Source organism: Passer montanus, unplaced genomic scaffold, assembly GCF_014805655.1.
Source record: "Passer montanus isolate IOZ18808 unplaced genomic scaffold, ASM1480565v1 scaffold27, whole genome shotgun sequence".
Classification (NCBI taxonomy): Eukaryota; Metazoa; Chordata; class Aves; order Passeriformes; family Passeridae; genus Passer; species Passer montanus.
The window spans coordinates 8,178,054-8,198,689 of NW_024367372.1; the positions used below are offsets into that span (position 1 = coordinate 8,178,054).

The window sequence follows — 20,636 nt, forward strand, 5'->3', positions numbered from 1 at the left end:
AGGCTACATCATTGATCCCTGCATTATATCCTACCAAGTACCACTTACCAAGTTAAGATATTACATATTTATTGTCAAGTGTATAGAATTAATTACAGAATAAAACCACATTTAATCCATCCATTGCTCAAAGAGCATCATGGAAATATAACTGATAAAATGCAATACGTCAGTGCAAGATGTCCAGATTCAGAACAACCTGAAACCAGAAAGTATTCGCCTTGGAAAGAACTTGAACATATTCAAGAAGGTAGAGTTTCATTATCCTGAAGGGAATCTCTGAACAAACCTGTTTGATCCAGCCTGCAACGCAAAACACACTTATATGAAACACACACACAATGAAAAAATGCAGCAAAGTCAAAGCCCTCAGAAGGACCTCAAGAAATGTCCCTGTGATCCCTAAGAAGGACTGGGTCCCAGTAAATAAAAGAGCAAATGCAGCATGGTTAAACTTTAATTATATTTGGCTCCCTCAAAACAGATGCTCCCAGACAGATTTCTGTTTCACCCACTAATGACTGTCATACACAATCATGTCACTGATTTCAGAGGGCTGCAGGGTTTGCACGCTTGCAGGCAAAACCGACAAGACACAGCGAAAGAATATCCACAGAATCCAACACCCTGCTTCATCCAACAGGGATATTCAGCCACTACAACAGAGGTAAGAGAACCAGACTGTGCCATGCTTTTTCAGGAAGGGTTGTCTCTTAGAACCTCTGCCTGTAAGAGCAGTGGCCCTCCTGACTGTGCTTGGGAGGCAGCAGTGTGCTGCTCCTGCTCACCCTCTGGTCTGGGCTCCTGGATCATCACATACTGGCGAAAGGATAACACAGTAGTGACATGAAAAAACAAAGGCAGGGGGTCAGAAGGAAGAGGTGCATCACAAATATGTACAGGGGAAGGCAAGCTGTTGCAAAGTCATATATGCCTTGGGTATTTCCCATTGTCCCAGAGCAAACCCCTCCCAAGAAATCTGTTTTTCCGATTACTTCAGATATGACCCCCATAAGATTTAGAGTAGGCCTTGGTCAACTTCAGCTTTTTGTTGCAAGATCTACAAAGAATGTGATGGGAAATGGAAGCACTCATTCCCAGTCTGAGGCTGTGTCTCTCATGCTTGGGTTACCAGCTCAGATGAGAGCCCATTGAAGTGGAGTTTGAGTGTGGAGTTTGAGTCTGGTGCTATGCAGCACTGCTGTCATGAAGCTGATTTAATTCATTTTTATTAAAATCATCTTCTTTTTCTTGTAGCTTAAAACAGTGAAGTAAGAGGAAACAGAAACAAACATTTCTGTCCCACTCCTTCAGTTCTGGGGGTGGACAGAGCCCTAATGTGACTACACACCAATTCCTACATACACATTAGGGTCACCATTGAGTTTAAACACGCTCTTCAAATACCAGGTAGAGATCAGATTCCACCTGTGTATCCCAGCTCTGCCCACAGCAGCACTTTTCCCCCCACAAGGTACTAAATTACTCCAGCACTGATTTAACAGAACCAGTGACACCATCTCCAAAGTGAAAGCAGAGCCTGGATTTTGCAGAAGAGTAAGTTTCCACCTCTTAACTTCCATCATAACCCATTTCCTTCTGTAATCCTGTAGTGCAGGCACCATCTGCTTCTCCAAAGGGAAGATGCTTGCTCTTTGAGGAATGTAGAAAAACAGCTTTTGAGAACACCACAAGTACCCATTGTCCATGTAGTTATACTCCCTGTAAATCTCACCAATACCCATCCTTTCTATTTCAAGCTTCTTACAGTTGTACCATAAGAAAAGAAAACAAGAAGGAAAATTAACAATTCATCCAATTCTTGGTGATCCTATGGAGAAAAAGAAGAAATAAAATTTCTAGAAAGCTTTAGAGCACACAACTCATTACTGAGGAAATATATTGGGTCACTCTGATAAACCATTCCCTTTCAGTAAAAAGTATAGCCCATATTGTGTTGAGAAAACCCTTATCTATTACTTGGAACCAAGCCCTGGCTGCCAATTGATTGTGGCCTATGAAGGCTCCAAACAAGATGGGCTATGAGCCAGAATCTGTTCACAGCAGAGAAACATCAGCAAAAACAGCCAGTCAGGATTTGTGTCACAACAAAATCTGTGTTACAAATCTGATTATTTGCACAATGAAGGAGAAAGAAAAAGGAAAAGTGGAACTAATTTTCTTTATGGACTTTAATTTTCCCCTTTTATTCATATCTAAAGTTCCTTCTTGCCTTATCTTGTCTGCTTTGATTATAAGCTCTTCAGGGCTTTTTGCACATTTGCAGTGTCCACCACAGGATCAGCTAATGAGTCTTTAAAACATTACCAGGGTTCATCTCACTTCCAGTTTCAAAACTGCCCTAATCCTTAATGGACTAGTGATAGTCTGATGTGAATTTTTAATCATTCTCATCTACAGCTTGTTTCACTAATCCTAATGAACCAATGGCTTCACAACACTGAACAAACTCAAAATACAGCATGCAATTCTCCGGCTGGAAAAATAAAAGTAAAGCCAAAGGCTGAGTTAGAACACTTTTTACCAAGAGGCTAAAATACAGGGGCATGCTCATTCTTCTTTTCAGAAAACACAGTGGCTTTGGTCAAAGGCTGCTTGGCATTCTGGGGCTGAAAAGTGCACAGCTGACCCCTGCTGATCTCCTGTTATGACAGCAGAAAAGCAAAACATGCAGCATTGGCATCTGCCAACTGTACTTGGCCATCCACAGACAGATCAAGATGAACCAATATGAGTTGACAGCCTTAAAATATGTATATGATCCATATTATTTTCATCTTAGGCCTTCGTTTAAACCGGAAATTTAGATGATGACATGTTTCTTTCCTTTGCAGAAACGCAAACATGAAAAGTTTGACGTGGTAAGTTTGACATTAGATATTTTGCACATGAAAAGTTTGACATCAGCAGAGTGAATTAGAAGGATATTGATGCAGTCTGATTTCTCAAAAGGTTACTGTGATCTTTTGTTGATTAAGAGACATGATGTCACTAAGATAAATACTTCAGTTGCTATTAACAACATCTCCCAGTGACACATCAAATATTTTTAAACAAAGTGCTGGATAACATAAGGAAAGGTTAATTCTCATGTCAAAGAACAAAGTCTGGAACCTTAATGATTTTGCTTTGCATTACAGTAGAAATGTAAATGCTTGATTTAAGCAACACTGATGCACTATTCTTCACAGTTCAGAAATCAAGCATTAAAAGACACATGTAAGAAAGCTTTTTCCAGGTGATAGCCTTTACATCTGCTGGCTATCTTGTTCTTTCAAGTGAAAAAGATATGAAGGAAAAGGAGCTACCAGGGAGACTAAATGTATTTTTTAATAAAAAATGAACTGCTGTTTTACATCATGATTTCAGATGATTATATCATGACACAAAATGATGAATGGTTGAATCATGATGAATCTGCCTCATTTTCCCATAAATATACTGAAAGTGAAAAGAAATTATTCTAAAACAGACAACTGCTAACTGCTAAACCACTCCAAGCCTACTGACATAAAACACAGAGATGCTGCCTTCAGTTCAAGGTGATATCCCCCTCTTTCTAGACATCCTCATTCATACCCCACACACGAGCTGCTTCTACCCTCTCCAAAGACATGGAGGCAGCATAGAATGAAATTCTTGTCTTCAGGACTCATGCATTTCTTGAAATAATACAAGACAACCTCATCTTTTACACAGCCAGCTACAAACTCCTTCTGGGTAACTCGAACTTGTTGCTCAAAGGACTTGGTTAAAAAGATGGAGTGAGGGGGCACAGAAAAGCTACAACCAATTATCATTTGATCATGGAAGGCCTGGAAAGGGGAAAATACATTTTTAGTCCACCTTGACGTATGCTTATAAAGACATCATTTCAGTGACAGGGTGAAAAATCTAACCAGATTAACCTGAAATGGACTATGCAAATGGAGTCCTTGTAATGCAGTGATGCATGAAAACCGGATCTGAACACATGCTTTGGAAATCCAGATCTGAAAGCAGATGCACATGTGATGGCACAAGAATGTTTTTACCTCAATTACTAAAAATGCTGCACTGAGGGAAGAGGAGGGGCATGGTGGCAGACAGCTGCAAACAGATGTGAACAAGCTGCCCTTTCCCACTCACAGGGTGCTCAGGAGGACAGCCCGACACCAGCAAATGAAGAAGCAGGGGAACTCAGACTGCTTCAGAGAAAGGAAATTTGCACAAATAAGGATATCCACAAAGCAATGATTCCTTTCTGTCAGCTTCATTGCATTGCTGCTCAGGTGAGAGCATTAAAACTGAAAGGCTAACAGGATTTACCACCACTGTAAGCAGCTTTTAGAATTGTTCTCTAGTTATCTCCATTATTTAAATGAATTAATAAACTAATGACAGTCTCTTTACTGATTGCCATTTTAATTGATTGTTCTTTTATTTGTTTGGCTAAACCCCTGATATGAAAGACATTGAAGAAGGCTGGCCAAAATGAGATACACACAGGCTGCTGTTAGGCTCCTCTGTAACCCAGTATATTGCTTGGAAGAAAAGGGCACTGCTACCTGGAATACAGTAGCTGGATGATAAACAGCCAGTGATATGGAGCATTTCCTGAGAGGATCACTGTCAGACTGACACCTTCAGACATATATGGATTCATGCATGGGAATATAATTATGCTTGTTTTCTCCACAGATGTGGAGAAAAAGACAAAAATCCTTCAAAATGGTGTTCAGTGGGCTGAATATTCAAATACCTGTGATTTGAAATTAAATTTTTTACTCTATCTAGGTAGTAACAATTCTAGTTAAATATAAGGATCTCATAGGACCTGTGAAAATAAAGAAAAAGGTCTAGATAAAAACCCAAGAATAAAGGAATGGCAAAGACGGCAATGAGACAGAAGTCCAGCTGGAAGGTTACACACATCAGCAGTCCAGCCATGGCCCAGTATTTTACCAACTTTAAAAAAGGACAGTTTTTTCAGCAGATATTGTGGAAAGAAACCATAAAGCAGCTTTACCATTTGCATGAAATTAAATACAAGGTTGAGGACATATATGGGAAAAGGCAGCCCTGAAATATAAAAAGTGATTAATGGATGAGATTATGGCAGCTTGAATTAGATGAGATTTTGAAGGGAAATACAGAAGAATGGATGAGATGGTTGACACAAGTGTTCATTTATTATATAAATGCTCCTCATTTGAGATAGATGAAGAAAAGGCCAAACATAACCTGACAAAACAATTGCTTGGTTTTTTTGGTTAACAATTTCAAGTTTCCAAATCTTCAGAGCACTTCCAGTTTACTCTGCATTCAGTGAAGTGCAGAGTGCACATCACTCACTTGTTATTTCCTCAACTTATATTTTTCTTTCCACAGGTCTGGCAAAGCTAATTTGCCTTTTACTTATGGATTCTGAGCAGTTTGTGGGCACTGCATTCACGCTGCCTGCTCTGCTGCAGAAGCAGCTATCACCAAAACACCCCGACACTGCCTGCAAGACATATTAGTGAGCAGATTTACATCTGCTTGTGACTCTGGTGTGGTTTTTTTCAGTTCTGCTCTACGTGTCCTACATGTGACAGTTTTAAGTCAATGTTTTCAGCATTGCTTTCTCTGGATCATGCCTGCATCATGCAGGCAAAGCCTGTGCTTATTCTCACCGATGATTTATGGCTGCTCTCAGCATGGAGCACTCAGTGTGCAGAGTCATGGACCTGGGAGCAAATGTGTCACAAACACCCTTCTCCTGGATTCCCCTTTTGCTCTTCAGTGAAAGGCACTTCTGCTCTGGCAGACAGGGGCATTCACGCTGGTGGGCAGTGGCAGATGGGCAGCAGAAGAGCAGTGCCAGCCCCCCACTCCTGCTTGCCCACGTGCCCCTCGGGATGCAGGGACCACCGCTCTGCCAAGGCTCACAAACAGGGGCCACCTGCTCCTGCATGCTGGAAACATGGCCAGGGCTCACCCTGTCCTTACGTGGCAACAGGGTCAGGTGGTGTCCTGTCCCTGTGAGGCTTTCCTGGGCAGGGAGGAAGGTGAGGGCTGGCTCGCTCTGGTCAGCATCAGGTTTCTATGACGTGAATGCACATATGTCCTCACTGCTGCTTTGCTTCCTGCTTTTTAACAGCAATTGTTCCCATCAGCCTCTCTCTTTGAGAATGTATCAGATTTTTCAAAAAATACATGTGGATGCTACCTAGTGGCTTCTAGAATAAATAGAATAAAAATAGAATAAATAGAAAATAGAATAATAGAAAATAGAATAAAGGAAAAAAAATCCAGTTCAGGAGGATTCAGGTTTTTGCTGATGGTTCCCACAACATAAATCCAGTGCCTGGTTTGGGCAGCACAGGCCACAGTTAAATGTGACCTACAAAAATAAATGTAGCCCAGACTGTATATGAAATAAATAATCCTATAGCAAAAACAGTTCACATCACATTTGAAAGATGACTCGGAATTGTGCTGCTTGAAGCACTGGTTCCAGTAATTCCAGGGATCACAAAAGCAAGTCTACTTTCTGATTAATTAGAAAAACAGAAGGAAAAAAATTAAGTGTGAGGAAAAAAAAAGGCCAAATATGCTGACTGCTGACTGTTACGCTTTGGAAGCTACAATCAGGTGCCTCCAGGGAAGGGCAGAGTTCTCCTAATGATGAAGCAGTGAGACCAACATCACAGACATACATATCCAGGTATGAGATCCTACAGAGAATGTAAGTTATAAATACACAATAAATACACCCTTAGTGGTTCTCAGAGATAATTATTTTATACTAGGCAGAAAAGGAGCAGTAGCATCACACAGAACCATGGCAAAGGAGGGTCAGATGGCAGCAGAGATACTCAAACTCTGCCATGTGTTGCTGTGACTCAGGACTTAGGTGCAAGGCTGCAGTAGCCCATTAAAGCAGGGTGGCAGCAAGAGACATGAACAAGGAACAAAGGGTAAAATGTTTCATCACAGCTCTGAAGTCACTCCCCTGAAAGCACCATCCATGTTGAGCTTTTAAGCACACACAGCCACACTGTAAACATACATCCTGCCATGAGATGCTTTTTCTGTGTGGTCCCCTCCACAGCTTTGAGGAGGAGGAAAGCAGAGACAAAAGGAAAAACAGAGCCTAAATGCTGTGTCTTCATGGGATATTATGGACTCACCCTCCTTCTGTTTATCTGCGATTGTTCCACTTCAGCCCCCAAAACAGATCACAGATTTTAATCCTATCAACTTTTTTATATATTTATTGTCAGTCACTGTTTGACTTTAATAAAGATTTACTGACCAAATACAACAAGTTTCATGCCCACATTTCTGGAGATGCAATGATGGAAAATATGAACTTCTGCATTTGTTTCTTGGATATACAAAGGAAAATGTTTATATTTTCAAATTCTTTCCCCCTCCACATTCTCAAACAAAATAGGAAAGCAATCTCTAATTGTTATTTCTTTAAATGTTTGCTCAAGTATGAATTTACTTGGCCTTTCTTACAGTAAATATCACTTGCTTACATGTGAGAATTACTCATCACTGCTGAGCAGGTAATAAAATCAGGGAATACAATGGCAACGGCAGCCAGGAATCAGCATGTTCCTGCATTTGTTGAGCCACATCCCTTCTTGATACAACTTCACTCAGAAGAGAAATGTGTGCTTTCACCAGGTAAGTATGTGGCCTTGACCTTAGCTCTTCTTTTAAGATAACAGAAACAGAGTGAAATTCTCAGGTCAAGCAGTAGGTTGCAAACCACACAGAAAGTGCTCACAGAGCTATTTTACCTGTGTCTCAATATTTTTCAAGTGACTGATTTAAAAAATAAATTGCTAACAATGCAACTGCAGGAATATCATGTTTGTTTATTCTCACATCAGTGACTGAGAAACTGTAAATAGGTGTGACAGCTGCTGCATCTCCTCGGTTGTCACCACTCTGCTGCTCCTGTGAGACAGGCAGCGAACAGGATGACTACGAGGACTGACAGGAGCATAGTATGATCCTGAGGCAAAGAGTTGTACATGAGCTCTATTACTCCTAAACTGATGTCAGATTTCTGTCAAAATCAGCACGCAGAAAGATGCTGCTTATTTTTGGGGAAGAGCACACCCTGTTCTGCTTGTTGGCCAAGCAGAAAATGGTGCAGAGTCTGAAAGTCCCAGTTTTCTAAACTTCTGTAAGGATCACCTGCCAAATTCATTTTAAAGGAAATGACACCATAGTTTAAAAAAACCAAACGACAAAACAACATAAAAATCAGAGCTTGATAGTCATTAATCCAGTACCAAAAGACAGGGCGATAGGCTTCTAGCCATAACTTCATTAACAACATTACCTGCTGGGCCACCTGACTGCACATGTGGAGTAAGGATTTGCTGCTTTGCCTCTGCAGCCAATGGCCAGTTTAAGTTTCCACACTAAAGAGCACCAAACTGGGAATAAGTGCTCACTGAGATCGTTATCTCCTCTGTGGCCTCGTGGGACAGTCCAGCCTTCCTCTCTGTGTCCTTTAGTTTCAGGTGAAACTTTACACTCGTCATGAAAAGTTTTGATGTTTATGAGAATGAAAATCACATTAGAGGTTGAACTCCCTAAGTTGTAGGTCACTGCTGAATGCAGCAGTTGGACAACAACCCTGAAATACACTGAGCAATAGACTCAGCTGTATTGTCTGTCTCTGGTTGCCACCTTATGTGTGCTTGCCAATGCTGGCTCAGCCTACGGTCCCTCATCTCTCTGGTCATGCCACGTTCCTGTGGGACAGAGCAGAGGCACCACAGATCATCAGAGTGTTGGGGTGCAAGGTCCCAATCATGTCTCACACAAATTTACAGTATATGCCTGATGGCTGCTTACATTATAGTGCCCCTGAGATCTCTAGAGTAAGTGTGGAGATGCATCCATACCCTAAATGTTACATATTTCTGTAAAAAAGATATCATGGATGTGAGTCCAGTTGAATTACCATCATAATCTATGGGCAATACAAGGTATTGACTTTTAATAATTAAAAAATCTAACACTAAGAAATTATTGAATCTGTTTGTATTAATGAACTTATACCCTTGATTAGGCAAGGCTAGAGTGTAAAGCTATGTGATTAGTTTTCTAATAGCAAAGATCAGGTGGCAAAACAAGACCAACCATCATTACAGAAGAGACTCTCCTATTTATTGTTCTCTAGAACTGAGTTTTAAGATCTTTAGTAACAGTTGACTTTGCCATTTCTAAAGGCAACAGTTACAGAAAAATAATGAGGTGGCTCCTGGGAGCTGTCCAGCATTCTGTACCAGTTCAAATCAGACCATGTTGTGTCCTCAAGGAAGACAGCAGAGTTTAGCCAAACCTACCTTTGCTTCCTCTTCCCATTTCCCCTCACCTGTCAGCATGACCCATGGCACACACTGGCACCTGAGGGCTTTAAGGCAAGGCAAGGGATCATTATCATGACAGCCCAGACTGCAGCTTACATCAGCACATTGTCTTCTGCCCTTCTCCAGACATGCACCGTGCAGAGCAGAGGTTGGGAGAAAAATGTTTTAGAGGCAGCAATGTTTATTTAGTCATCCAAATACCCATCTTTAAAGTGCTGTTAAGGGTATTATGTACACTAAAGTGATCAGCAAGATATGTACCATGAAAACCACCCATGCTGAAAACTACAGCTGGCTGGGTAAAGAAGGTTACCTGTGAAAGTGTAGAGGATGGTTGTAAGAGAAGTCAAGGAGGTGCATGTCTCTTCTCACACTTGATAAGATTACAGGAGAAATGAGTTGCAAAACTACCTTGGAGAACAAGGGAGAGAGCAAGCACAGCAATTCAATTTCTTCTGCTTCTGTTTCACGTCCTTGAGAAATGCCAGAGAACACACCAGGAGAATAAAACATCTGCCACCCTGACAACAAATTTCATCGTCTTGCTCATCTGCATGGTTTCACCACATGCTCAAGCCAACGTCTCAGAGACCAACACAGAATGAACCATTTCACAGCCTGGATCCTATCACAGAATAACCATTTGGCATGCCTTGATATTAATAAAATATGTTAATAACCACATATTTAATGAAGGTGACCCCTAGGTCTGTGAGGGGAAAGATATAATAGGTAAAGAAAAAAGAGTGTTTGTGAATGAATTTTCAGTATCTTTCTCACAAGTGACTGCTGGGCTCGGCCTGTAGAGGAGAATTCAGAACTTTTCAGACTGAGATTGTAAGCTACTCTGCTCTAGCTGAAGAACAACCAAAATATAAAACAGAGCAAAGGAGGTGACATTTCCATTCCTGATATTTAGATTCTATATCAAGTACCATCAATTCTGACTAACCTGCACTCCAGTAAAGACATACTAACAGATTGTCTTTAGTAAGTCAACTGGGAAAGTTTCTGCCCTGTTGCTTACAGTTTCATTGATTGCAGCACTTTAGTTTGCTCTTCTGATGCATTTGGATCTCTTGTCCCTGAGTAGGAAAATTGTTTACTCTTTCATCCCCATCTTCCAGAACTAAACTCAGATTTCTGTAGGACTTGGACTGGACATGGTGCAACTGTAGCATCTGAAATAATTTATAGAAGGTAAGGATTGAAGATATGAGAGATGAAGAAAGAAGGTATCCAAAGAGGAGAGCATGCCTGAGTTCAAAGGAAGACATTCTACACAGGCCAACAAGAGAAAAGTTGTGAGGAAACCCCTGAGAAAGACCCATAAAATCTTATGTGGTACATCAAGGAGGGTGAGGTAGAAAGACAAAAGGAGAAAGTCAACATTTTTCAAGTGGAGCTCACTTTTAAAGAATATCTATTATAACACCTCAAAATGCTTTGGCACTTATTGCAGATTATCAAGAAATTTAATTATACACTTCATTTAAGCAGAAGGGAAGTTCAGAGAATTACATACTTCAGGCATACACTTAATTAGGGTGTACATATTTAAAGGAGATCAGCTGCTCCATGTCCTTAGGTTCAGCTGATATCTCAAAAATCCAACAACACAGTGGAAGTTTGGTTTTGTTTTAGTTATGCAGGCTCATTCCTAGGGTGTTTCGCCTTTTGTAACATTTGAAAGGCTTACAAACAAAATTACAACAAACAGAACCAGCTGAGGTTAACAGCTTTCAATATTATTTTTTTAAAAATATTTCCACACTAGAGACAGTCACTTTGTAAAACAAAAGGAAATGGCCCTGCATCCAGCATCTTGCTTCATAGAGGTGCTGAGCTTTTCTGAAGTGACGGTAATAGTAATGATTTCTAATTAGCTGCTGCTTGGCAGGTTTGGGCTCTGGCAGCTACCAGGAGTGTGGAATTCAGTGTCTAACTAAAGATTCAGTGTCAGAGTAGGTGTCATTTCAAAAGGCTGGTGCTGTGAGACAGACTGAGAGCACTGTGTGGGTGTGTGAGCCAGCGGGGGAACGGGTGGCAGCGAGCACTGCTCACAGCTCCAGTCCTGGCTGCTGTGTGCTCATGGTTGTACTCCCAGGGAGAGATTTCCAGCCTGTACTGCCTCTGCTCCCTGTACTCCTGCCAGCACTGCAGAGCACACAGTCAGTAAGTGCTCAGTGCTCCTGGTCTTTGTGTCACAGCTGGCCATGTCTTCTGTGCCTATTCAGTGCCCAGTGTAAGGACAGGCATTCCTCACTGCAGCACCAGAGCCGACAGGACTGCACACCCTGACCATGCAGCACCTTCAAAAAAGATGTCAAGGAGTTCACACACTTCATTCTGACCCTTTTTTGTTCCAAAGCGCTCATAACTTGCATATGAAATGTCAGGATCCTGTTTGGCAAAGGCTTCCGTTCCATGGAAATGGAACAATCCCAACATGTTAACCAGCACAAGATCAAGCCACTGATCAAGCCACACAACTATCAGCAGCTTACAACCAATTTTCAAGGACCTTCCTTTCGTACTTCAGCATGTATCTGGTGGAAAAAAATTGTTTATAACAATCACAGAGAACCATCAGTTTTTCAAAAGATACCTTTAAAAATCATCATCCCTTTGAGCAGAGGATGGGGTTAACAGTAATTCTGTATAGGATACCATACTCATCAAACCAGATGTCTGCTGAAACAACAGACAGAGGACTACAACACCTCACTGGCTCAGGGAGAAAATGCAATTCATGACCAAAAACACTTCCTAAGAAACTAAAGTTCAGCAGAGAGACACAGCAAACTAAAAGAGCTGGTAACTGCTGAATTTACATTGCTATTTACTTTGAATTTTTGAGTTTCTGATGTAATTTTCTGCTTTCCATATCACTGCACTCCAGTTTAATGGTCTAATCTTTTATCAATGATTTAATTTGACGGTGTATGGTCACCAAAGGATCACATTGCTTTACTTAATCCTACATAAGCCTTTGAATCATTTGGAGATTTTTGCTTTTGTTTGTTATGGGAATGAAGTTAGGAAGATGGTGAAACTAGCTTCTAATGGCCAGCATCCATTCTATTTTCAACAAAATTTAAACCAGGATCTCCACCCTCGTGTTTGCAGCTCATCAATGAATTGAGAAATTAATTCGAAATTAGCCAAAATCAAGATAACACCACCACCCCAATCTATAACCAGTTAAGATTTTCCAGTCTATGGATTCTGAGGACCCAACTGGGCTATTCAGCTGCTACCAAGAAGCTCCATTCTCATTGAGTCTGCCAAGAGAATCATTGCTCAGTGTAGAACAGGGTTGGGCTCTTACTGTTCAAGGAAAAACAGGCACCTCAACAAGCAATTGGATGAACATAGTGCTGCTTCAGTCTTCATTCCTCTTACCTGCCATTTCTAGCTATTCTTTGTGTACAACAGGACCCCAGCTACTGCTGCAATCAACTGTGTTGTGAAATGCTTTATGTCTGTAAAACACGTGAATGTCTATTTGCTATTATATTACAACCCTCCTTTCCACACTCAACAAAGACGGAAATATGCGACATCTGCTCTGTTTGTGAAGTTTTCAGCATGTAACTGATGAAAACCATGTAAATTATTTCAAAACATATTAAATGTGTCACAGAATTAGTCTCACAGTTAATGGGCACATGAAACATAAATAAATTATTTCCAGTTTCTTACAATTCTTGTTGTGCAAAGGTGCACAAACACGTGTGCCACATGAGCCGCATCCTCCTTTCCCTTCCCCACCACCCACCTCCTACCACATCCTCCTCTTCCAACATGTAAGAGCTCCTGTGAGAAATTCATCATGCTATTAATTGATGAAAGCACAGTCACTCCCAAAATACTTAGTCTTAGGCTTCCCCGAATTAATAACATGACCTACAGTAGGTTTTCTCTTGCTCTCCTAGGACATTTTTCTATGAATTGCAAAGCATTCTCTCTCCATCAGTGCCAGGCTTTGAAATACTTCATTTTAAGCAAGTGGACAGTCCTGCTGATGTTACTGGAACAATATACACGTGTTCCAAGTGCAGTAAATGCTTAAGTGTTTTGCTGGATTGGAATCACTGCTTTTAACATCTTTTGACAGCAATTACAAGCACAATCCTGGAACAACAACCTCCTCCAAAGTGCAGTATCAACACTTTATAAAAACAGTACGCCCAAATCTCCAATGAATTTTCAAAAGCTTTGCTGGAACAGAAATTTCTACTATACAAGACTTGGAAATGTAGTCTGCAGTGTTACTGCAGTGATAAGAAAAGTGAAGGGATCCCTCTTGTTCCCCACACTAATAAAAATCTAATGTAATTGTGCCAAGCAGCCAGGAGAAGGAAAATGATTCTCACTTCAACTGTTGGCAACACCCTGGATGAGGGCACTGATTTCTGCACACAAAACAGGATTTCGGCAACATCTGGATCATACAGCTGGACCCTCTGGCTGTGCTATACCACAACAAGACATCGGGACTTAAGATTGAACCAAAGCATCTGAGAACTCCTTAGTTAAACTCACATCTGCTGCTTTGATTCTATTTATTTATAGTCAAGACATTCTGGAGGAATCAAAGAATGCCAGAGAAAATGACTTTAACTTTTGGAAGAAAGTGGAGCTGGTAGAGTAACGGTCAGTGCCCTATTATGCAGATAAGTGAGCACTGAACTGGTTATATAAAAGAATGACTACAAGCTCCTAGCTAACATTATTAATGTTTAATGATATAGATCAAAGAGGTTTTGTTTGAGGTCTTAGATTATAATCAGGGCAGCTTTTGACAAGGAGTTGTTCATGCATCTTTTAATCCCAACTCTCCGTTTGTTTGGCAAAGAGCTTGCTTTTTGGTGATCCCACTTTTTACAGAAGAAAATAGTTCTAGGCAAATGTCCCAAACCAGTAATGTCAAAGCTTCCAAATGGCCACCATTTAGCATTGTCAAAGACAGAATCCCCAAGTGCAAGCATGACTGAAAGGTCTGTCTGTCTTTCTCTGGATCTTTCTTGGCAGCAGAGAATGGACACACAGACACATGCAGATCACATTGAGCAAGCAGCCTGGATTCTGTTTTGAGCTGGTGGGAATAACCTACCCAAACCACAAATCTAAACTCTCTCTTTTTTAATACCTTCAAATTACCTTGCTGTAAGAAAGAGCACACAGCTAATAAAGGCTTTGAATCCCTCTTGACCCCTGAAAGGGAGAATAGATAAAGAAATAGTGGGAAAACTAATGCAATTATTATCCTGCACTCTGGTTCCTCTGTGCTGATACAGCAGAGTACAGCAGATCCTAATTGTGCATCCTCTAACATCCAGAAATCTCATTAGAAAGGAATTAAAGGATACTGGACCTATGTCTGGGATTTCTGGAAATGCAGCAGCTCTGTTCCAGTGGCTGGGTGTCCAAGAATGCTGAGCACACCCTCTGTGCACACACCGGCCTTGCAGCACGCACATGGGCTGTCCATGTCAGCTGGAAAATGTGAGTATATTGGAAAATGTGAGCTGGTGAAGGGTCTGGAGCACAAGTCTGGCTGAGAGAGCTGGGGATGGTGAGCCTCAAGAAAAAGGAGGCTCAGGGGAACCTCACTGGTCTCTACATCCACCTCGAAGATTATAGCCAGGTGAAGGTTGGTCTCTTCCTCCAAGCAACAAGTGACATGGCAAATTTAAAACAGCCTCAGGCTGGGCCAGGAGAGGTTTAGATTGAATGAAACATTTCTTCATGCATAGTGTTGCCACATGTTGGAACACAGGGAAGTGGTTGAGTCACCACCCCTGAAGGTAGTTAATACATGTGTAGATGTGGCAGTTAAGGACACGGTTTAGTGGTGGACTTAGCAGTGCTACATTAATGGCTGAAATAGATCTTAAAAGTGTTTTCCAATCTTTAAGTGACATAATGACAATGATGTTATGATTCCACAAGTCAAAATGAAAGGATATTTAAAATCAAAGTTTGCGGAATCTGCTATTATAGTATTTTCTCATAAATACCTTGCATGACATTACTGACCCTAAATGAACTCAGTTCATCCTGTGTATTCCAGGGCTTTTCAGAAGTTATATAGCTCTTAATAATGTATGTTTCATGTGGAAGCAGGGATTGTTATTCTGACATGGTAATAGGGAACTATATGGTGTCTTCAAGATGCAACAATGACCACCTCCCTGTTGTGGGGAAGGTGACCTGGATTACTGCCAATGCAATGAAAGGCTTCAAGTCACTTGAATGATCACTGACCAGACCTGAAATCCTAGAAGAGGAATAAAGAACAAAAGGCAATGAAATCATCTTTATTTTATAATGGTTTTGTTTTCTGTATCAAACTTGCTCATTTGTTTCTCTAGCTCCTGAAGCATGGTATCACTTTTCATGTTTAAAACAAACCCCTATTACTCCAATTGAAATTAATAATTATAAAAATACAACTTTTAATTATTAAACTATACACAAAGAATTCAACTTCTTGTACTTCAAATCCTCAGAACCTGTTTACAAAGAGGTTTTGAACATGGAGAATCATCAGCTATATATGACTCATTAAAAAAACCCACAGAAATAGCCGTATTCTCAAGGCTCTTGTTACCTTTTCCCTGTTCTAAACGTAAAAGAACAAAAGACCATTTATCTGACAATTAAATTTTTATTTTTACTGTAGGGAGACATACCCAACCATAAAAACACTGCAAATTAAGGAAATCCAGTCTTCATTTTCAATATGAAATAGACAATACAGGAAACACTTCAGGAAAATTAAATTGCAAACATAAATCTTGAAAACCGTATCAGTAACATTATGACTGCAGGTGCTGCCCAGCTCATATCAATTTGGATCATACTGAAGACCATGACATCATTTTTTTTTATTTCTCTGTCTCCATTTTTTTCCCACTAAAAGCTTCTATTTTTTTCAGGTTGAAGGCATTTCAACCCTGCTCCCATTAACATTTTTTCCTCAGCTGGCTGTTAAATCAGTATTAATTTTAGTCTGTCAGAAGCAGGGAGGGGAGCAGCTCACCCCTGGGCATCTGGAAGCAACCTCCTAACCCCTGACAAAAGCAAGGAGTGCTCTTAGCCTGGATGCAGCACTCAGCACCTCCCCAAAGCAGGCTTTTATGCTGCAAGCAAAAGTCTCTACCTATGAGAAGTGGCTATTTCTGAGGTTACCTAGACTACAAGAGCACTCTCAAATCACTGAACAACACACAGAAATGAGGCTGTCATACAGCTTAGCAGTGGCTGAACATCTTTGCCACAGCATCTTGAGATGTACAGCATTACTTTAACTCAAACAGGGATTTAAAATGGAAACCTAGTGACCAGCTGCTAATATGAGTCCTGCTCATTAGCACAAGGGACCTTAAACCAAAGCCAATTAGAGCACCAGCAGAACAGAGGACACCCAAGCCTGCTCAATCAGCTGCTGAGTGGAGATGAACACACTGATGCAAAAGGGCTCATTTTAACAAGATTTAATAGTTACAGTCAAAAGCTGTTCTTCATGGCACAGCTAATAAATACAAGACAGCTGAGGTGTTCAGGTGCTTGCTCAAGCTGCACTTAGGAGGAGGCCAGATTTTAACTGTGCATAGCACACTGTAGAATCACCAAGGCTGCAAGTGGTGACCAAACTCACACTCTGCTTCTGTGTTTACATCAGAGGGGCTCTAACACACAAGGCATGTAATGCTGTCTCACAAGACATCTAGCAAAGCCAGCTTGGGTCCACAGTGAGCAGTACAAAGTGTGAAGACACACAAAAGCAACTTACAGGAATATAAATAGTCTTCAGTATCCTGTAAAAATAAACTAACTTGAGAGGTAATCATTGCTTGTATGCCTTTAAGCATCTCAGTTTAGGTATTCCCTACTTTTCTACAAAATATTAACGTGTCTGGTAAAATACATCAGGTAAAATGTAATACCTGCTGCAGGTGGATGATAATGAGAGTGATAGCAGAATATATTTAAAAATTATTATGAGCAGGAAGCACAAGCCAATAATTCTCTTGTGTTCTCACTCATTTGTTTCTGAAGGTATCTCACTGGACCACACCACCAGAGATGCTACAGAAATGATTCAAACAAAAAAGCCAAAAAGATATAGCAGTGAAAAAGAAAGCTGAAGAAAAGCAGTGCCTAAATTAAAGGAGTCACTATGGTGGCAGGAATGGAAAGGGCTGACAGTTCAGAAAGGTGCAACAGGCCCGTGATGGCGAGTAAGAGAGGTAAGTGCAGCCTCCGCTGTACACAGGAACCTAAGACCTGGATTCACTTCCTTCAGTAGAAAAAGAGCCCAGGAAATCCTCTCCTACAGCTCATCAAAGGTTAATTACACAAATACTCCCTGGAGGAATCCCCCACATGCCCTGTGCTGTGCAGACCCAGTGAGCCCTGTGGCCCCACTGGGAGAGATCTGACAGCCCAGACTGCTTCCCACCATCCTCACCATCCCAAGGGCTTTGAGGCACACAGCTCCAAGGAATTCCAGCCTTTCTTCCTGAGGTGTATTGCCTTGCCTTCACCTCACACTGAAACAAAAACTTTCAATTGACACTTCTTGTGACAAAGGAAAACAACAAATTAACCCCAAAGGATCAGGGAGAAAAGCACTTTTCACTGTAAACTGTTGCATTAATAACCTTATTAAGTGTAAGACACATTTGCACTGGGAACTGTTGAGAAAGCAAAGCAACAGTGCTTTGTGACTCTTCCAACACACAGAATTGGCGAAGAAGTTATGTAGAACATGAGACAACAAGAATGAGGGAGAGTACAAAAAGAAAATGGGCAGTACTAGTCCCAGCTTCGGCACACTCTGCTTCTGTGCTGTGGGGGCTCAGTGCTTAGGGAACAAAAGATGGACACAGGGAGCTCACTGATTGTGCTGAGAGGGACCATAGGAAAATTATCTGACACCTGCAAAGTTTCTTTTAAACGCTCCAGTTACCAGGAAGATCTCATATCAGTAGAAATTATGCTTTCCTCCCCACTGTGGTTTTCCTTAAAAAAAATCTTAGAAATACATCCAAAGGGAAGAGATGCTTGGACAGCCAACTGCTACCTTCAGAAAGGCAGAGCCTGACACCCCCTCAGAAGTGGACTTTAGGAAGAGAACAAGACAAAACAGCCATTGAATTAATGAAACAGAAAAACAGCTCAGGGATCAGATTTGGCTTCCAACAAACACCTTCAGCTGAAGTCAGCACTCAGGCAGCAACAGTACAGAAAGGCTTTCCTGGCCCCTACTCCATCTCTAAATGGTGGGCGATGTTTTTTGGCAAAATCACAAACTTGGATCCAAATTATCCTTGAAAAAGTCCAATTACACTTAGGTACCCACATGAATAGAAGAATATATCCTGGAAAAGGTAATGGATGGTGAGTGTGGCTTTTTCTCACGCACAGCACTTTCTGTCTGTTAAAAATCCAATTCACCTGGATTCACCATGATGATGGGTGGCTTTGGGTGGCTTATAGCCAGAACATACTTCTCAGTATATTAAGCATTAGTACACTGAACACCAACACCCATAGCCATGCCTCGAGCTGGAATCAAAACTAAGCTGCAATTAAAAAAACTGTTCACGTGAACAGAGGAGTATTTCTATACACGCCAAGCTGGATTCTGTATGAGTAGACAACAACTTAAAAAAACCCCAAAATTAGAGCTGCACATACAATCGCAGCACGGAAGGGGGAAAAAGAACCGAAAAATCGCATTTTCGCTTTCCATTTACAGCCGGTCTCGGAGGATGGGGAGATGATTCTTCGCCCGGCGCAGCCCGAGGCCGCTGGCAGCGCAGGGCCCGCTCCGGGCGCTAACAGGTGCTGCGCCCCGAGCTGCGCCGCCAACTTCTCCTCAGCAGCGCCAAGCCGCCTCATTTTTTCCCTTTTTTTTCCTCCTCCTCGCCCCTTCCCCAAGGCGCGGGGCCGCTCAGGTTTACACCCGCGCCGACGCAACTTTGGAGTAGAGGACCGGAGCGGAGAGCAGAGGAGGGGATGCGCGCCCCGCCGCCCCCGCCCGGGCTCCCGTCCCGTCCCGTCCCGTCCCGTCCCACCGTCGCGCACCACCTGCGCGGCCATGAAGGAGAGGTCCATGGTGCTGCCGCTGGAGCTGCTGGCGGAGCTGGCGGAGGTGCTGAGGCTGCCGCTGCCGCTGCTGCTGCTGCCGGGGGCGGGCGGGGCGCGGGGGCGCGGCGCGGGCACCGCCTCCCCCAGCAGCGCCGCTCCCCCTCACGGCACCGCTCCCCCTCACGGCCGGCAGCCCCTGCGGCGGGCACGGCGGCCCGGGACGCCCGCGGCGGGGCCAGCCGGGCCGGCAGGAGCCCCTCGGCCCTCGGGGGCTGCTTGCCCACACGAACAGCTCCGCGGCCGGGGCGCCGCGGCGGGGGAACCGCGGAGCCCTCGGGCTGGGTCTTGAGGTCGGAGCCGATGGCGGGCGAGTGCTGCGAAGAGAAGCGATGGGTGGTTAAAGCAGCGGCTGTAAGCAGATGTGGCTCGGCTCGGCTCGGCTCCCGCGGCGTGTGCGGATCCTCTGCATCACACGCGGCGCCTCTGGAGATGCACACCTGGCGGCCGCACTGCTAATCCATCCAGCTAATCCTGCCCAGTGTGCTGATCCATCAGCCTGGCTTTAAAATACTCGGTTCCTTCTCTCACCATGGCTGAAAAGAGCTCCCGACGGCTCAATGTTACAGCTTTTCACGGCTGAGCTGTTGGAACTTTATTTTCAGCTTCTCTCCTCCTTGTTCCCAGAATTTACTGTTCAGCCATACACAATAAACACATTTTGTCCCTTTTCTTATGTTTTTCCCCATTCCTCACAGATACTGTAATCACTTTTAGCATGAAAAGTTTAGTGTTTTGCTTCACAGGTTGGTTCTGAAAAACCTTTGACACCAATATAAAAAGTAGGATAATTAAAATGTGCATCCTAATGCATTAAAAGCTTTTTTGTGTGTGGTTTTTTTTACTCTTTACACGTTAGTTTCATCTCCTAGGCTCAAGTCTTTGACCATGTTTTTACAACTTCAGCCTGTTGCCAGGGTCTGAATCAGGACCGATGAGAATACGAAAGTACGCCACCAGCAGAAGTCCACGGAAATTCAGCTTTGCACTGGGATTTTAAAGTCTAGAGGAAAAAATAGACCGTGCTTCACCATGTGTGCTGTGAGCTCTGTGCTATTTTGCCTACTGCTGCACTGCTGCAGCAGG

At 42.4% G+C, this 20,636-nt stretch overlaps 1 protein-coding gene across 2 annotated transcripts in view; it reads right to left on the bottom strand.

Moving 5' to 3' along the window:
* Positions 1–19,614, bottom strand: part of CUNH14orf132 (chromosome unknown C14orf132 homolog) — a 33,511-nt gene extending 13,897 nt beyond the window's left edge. Inside the window, exon 1 of one of the 2 annotated variants that reach the window (XM_039712755.1) lies at positions 19,494–19,614. In XM_039712755.1, coding sequence (XP_039568689.1) covers positions 19,494–19,520 — 27 coding nt within the window. In that variant the 5' untranslated portion in view covers positions 19,521–19,614. Of the gene's footprint in view, positions 1–19,490 lie in introns of both variants that reach the window. The other variant, XM_039712753.1, reaches the window with a different exon arrangement.
* Between the last annotated feature and the right edge of the window lie 1,022 nt (positions 19,615–20,636).